Here is a 2,822-nt window from a genome sequence, read left to right on the forward strand (position 1 = left end):
CGATTCTTGAGGGATGTTAGTAACTAAATATCTATGACAGAGAAAAGGAAGAGTGAACTTGGAAATAGAAAACATAAATGAATCAATATATGTGCCAGATAGGTTATATTTTTAAAATTTTAATTGTATTTACACACTTATAGTTTACTTTCAAAATATCAGTTGGTGTATAAAGATGTGCAGAGACTGAGGAAGCAGAAATCACTATGGAATGTCTCGGAAAACTCAAGGCAGAACAAATGTGATGCAGTAATCCCACTTCTGGGGGCGTCCTCCTTCGCAGGAATTGAGGACAGTTTGTGGGGACACAACCCCAGCCCCGTCTTCAGTGAGCCATTGCTCACAGCGGCCAGGACACGGTAGACACAGTTGTGGCCGTTTGTGACATCCAAGCTAAAAGTAGAGGAAATTCCATTAAGTTATATAATCCAGACTCAGACAGAGAAATACTGCGTGATTCCATCTGTAAGTGAAGTCTAAGGATGCCGGATCATAGAGGAAGAGCATGGAATAATGGGAGTTAGTGCAGTGAAACTGAATGGTGTTGCTCACTCTATCAAGATGAATAAGTTCTAGGTATTTGACAAGCAAAAGCACTGAGCACTTGGAAGCTTGTATCTTAAGCACTCTTATCAGACACAAAGATAGCCCATGCATCATACTTGAAAGAGCATGGTAATTATTTCACAATATATAGACATATAAATTGTCTATTATATGCCATAAATACAATTGTCTGGGTCATAAAACCAGAGAAAAAACATTTCAGAGTACAAAATACTGATTTTCTTCTACCAGTAATCTAAAAGCTGTAAGATGAGAGCATATATTCATTGTGAATATAGAATGATGTGATAAATTATAAAACAGGCTCTGGTTTATGGTGGCTTTCTGTCTTGGCTGTAATAAAGCTGGATATGTTTGAAAAGTATTCAGAAATATACTTCAGGAGCTCTGACATTTTGTTTATGAACTTTTCTGCAGCCATCAGCATAAGCTAACATATGCTGGCTATGGTACTTCAGGAGAATATGTCACCCCCCTGTTTTACGTTCTCTATGGTATAGTGCAACAGCTTGCTGAAAATGCAATGTGTAAAACAGTTTATTTTTGACAAGATCGCTGCTCTTGTAGGTTCCACTCTCACACCAGGAAGGAGATCCAGGCTGTGCAATGGCAAGTGTACCCCGGTCTCACTCCAGTTCCTCCTAACATGTACTGCTTGTTTCTCTGCCATCAGGATGTCCCGTGTTTTATCAGAAATGGATTTATTTAATTTAGCCCCTTCACTTCCAAGAAAGCTAATCAGTGCCTCTTTCCAGGAAGATCAACACTTCAGATAAAGGGAAGCTGATGGATATGAAGAAGGCAGGTTTGGTTTCTTTATTTCACTTATTTTCTCAACTTAATTTACAGTAAAATTGTTTATAAAGACCCTACAGTGTTAATGAACTATTGAATGAAGTCGCAAGTCAACACAGACACAGGACTACTGTGAGCAGAATATTTGCTAAAAAACATAGTAAGAATGTGGTATCAATGATAGCAAGAACAGAGATCTATGGATTTTACTGTAGCACAGCAGAGAAGAATTGGAATAAGCTCACATGCTTACTATACTAATAGTAATCATCAAGGTATATGCTAAAATATGTGGGACCAGGGGGGAAGATGGCGGACGGGAAGGCGGGAGACGAGAAGCCAGAGAAGCCGCAGCGAGCCGGAGCCGCCGGAGGACCTGAAGAAGAAGCAGAAAAACCTGTGAAAACTAAGGCTGTTTCTTCCAGTAATGGAGGGGAAAGTTCCAGTTGCAGTGCTGAAAAGCGATCAGCTGATGAAGAAGCTGCAGACCTCCCAACAAAGCCTACAAAGATCTCCAAGTTTGGATTTGCCATAGGTAGTCAGACGACAAAGAAAGCATCAGCCATATCCATCAAACTTGGATCAAATAAGCCCAAGGAAACGGTCCCAACTCTCGCTCCAAAAACCCTCTCAGTAGCAGCAGCTTTCAATGAGGATGAAGATAGTGAACCAGAAGAAATGCCTCCAGAAGCAAAGATGAGGATGAAGAATATTGGAAGGGACACACCAACATCAGGTGGACCAAACTCCTTTAGTAAAGGGAAGCATGGCTTTTCCGATAATCAGAAGCTGTGGGAGCGAAACATAAAATCTCATCTTGGAAATGTACATGACCAAGACAATTAAATGAAGTGTTTTGAGATTGGGGTGTGGGTGGGTGCAGTCAGAAGGAACAGTCTCCTTTTGTAAAGAATGGTGTAAGACTAGCTTTGGGGCCGGCTTTTCTTTTCGTTTTTCTTTTTCTTTTTCTTTTTTTTAAGATTGAGTGGTACACTAATAAATGAGAGTTTGAAATTAGAGGTAATTTATGTTTTATATACAGATTTCAAGACATTTGCTAATTTTGTAGTTTCATGTGATTAGTTTCCAAAGGTTACAGATAATAAAGAAATCAGAAGTGGTACCTTTCTAAGAATTGCATATTTTTTTTAGACACAACTATTAGCACATTAAGAGGGAAGCCAAAAGTTATTGTCTACTTAAAACTGAGCAGTTCCTCTCCTGACTCCACTCCCTCATTACCTGGACTGTTGGCTCCCAGGAGCAGCCTCGTAGATAGGATTGGATTGAGAAGACGATGTTGCTGGACTATCGCCTGAAGTAAATTTAGATAAAATTAAAATAAACCTTTTCCTATGGGCATTTCATTGTTCTGGGTTATCATATACTAGTATTGCATTGCTATCAGTGGGTACGGACGCTTTGCTCTTTAAAAAATATATTCTTTTTGTCAAAAATTC

At 39.3% G+C, this 2,822-nt stretch overlaps 1 protein-coding gene across 1 annotated transcript; it reads left to right on the forward strand.

Annotated features, from left to right (window-relative positions):
• Positions 1 to 1,670: 1,670 nt before the first annotated feature.
• LOC131925424 (PEST proteolytic signal-containing nuclear protein-like) lies at positions 1,671 to 2,222 on the forward strand. The gene has a single exon (XM_059280743.1). The coding sequence runs from the start codon at positions 1,672 to 1,674 to the stop codon at positions 2,206 to 2,208; it is 537 nt and encodes a 178-aa protein (XP_059136726.1). The 5' UTR covers position 1,671; the 3' UTR covers positions 2,209 to 2,222.
• The last annotated feature ends 600 nt before the right edge of the window (positions 2,223 to 2,822 follow it).

This window comes from Peromyscus eremicus, chromosome 15 (genome assembly GCF_949786415.1).
Source record: "Peromyscus eremicus chromosome 15, PerEre_H2_v1, whole genome shotgun sequence".
NCBI lineage: Eukaryota > Metazoa > Chordata > Mammalia > Rodentia > Cricetidae > Peromyscus > Peromyscus eremicus.

Bases quoted from the DNA above. Each gene is read 5' to 3' on its own strand.
- LOC131925424 (XM_059280743.1), top strand. From the start codon at position 1,672: ATGGCGGACGGGAAGGCGGGAGACGAGAAGCCAGAGAAGCCGCAGCGA.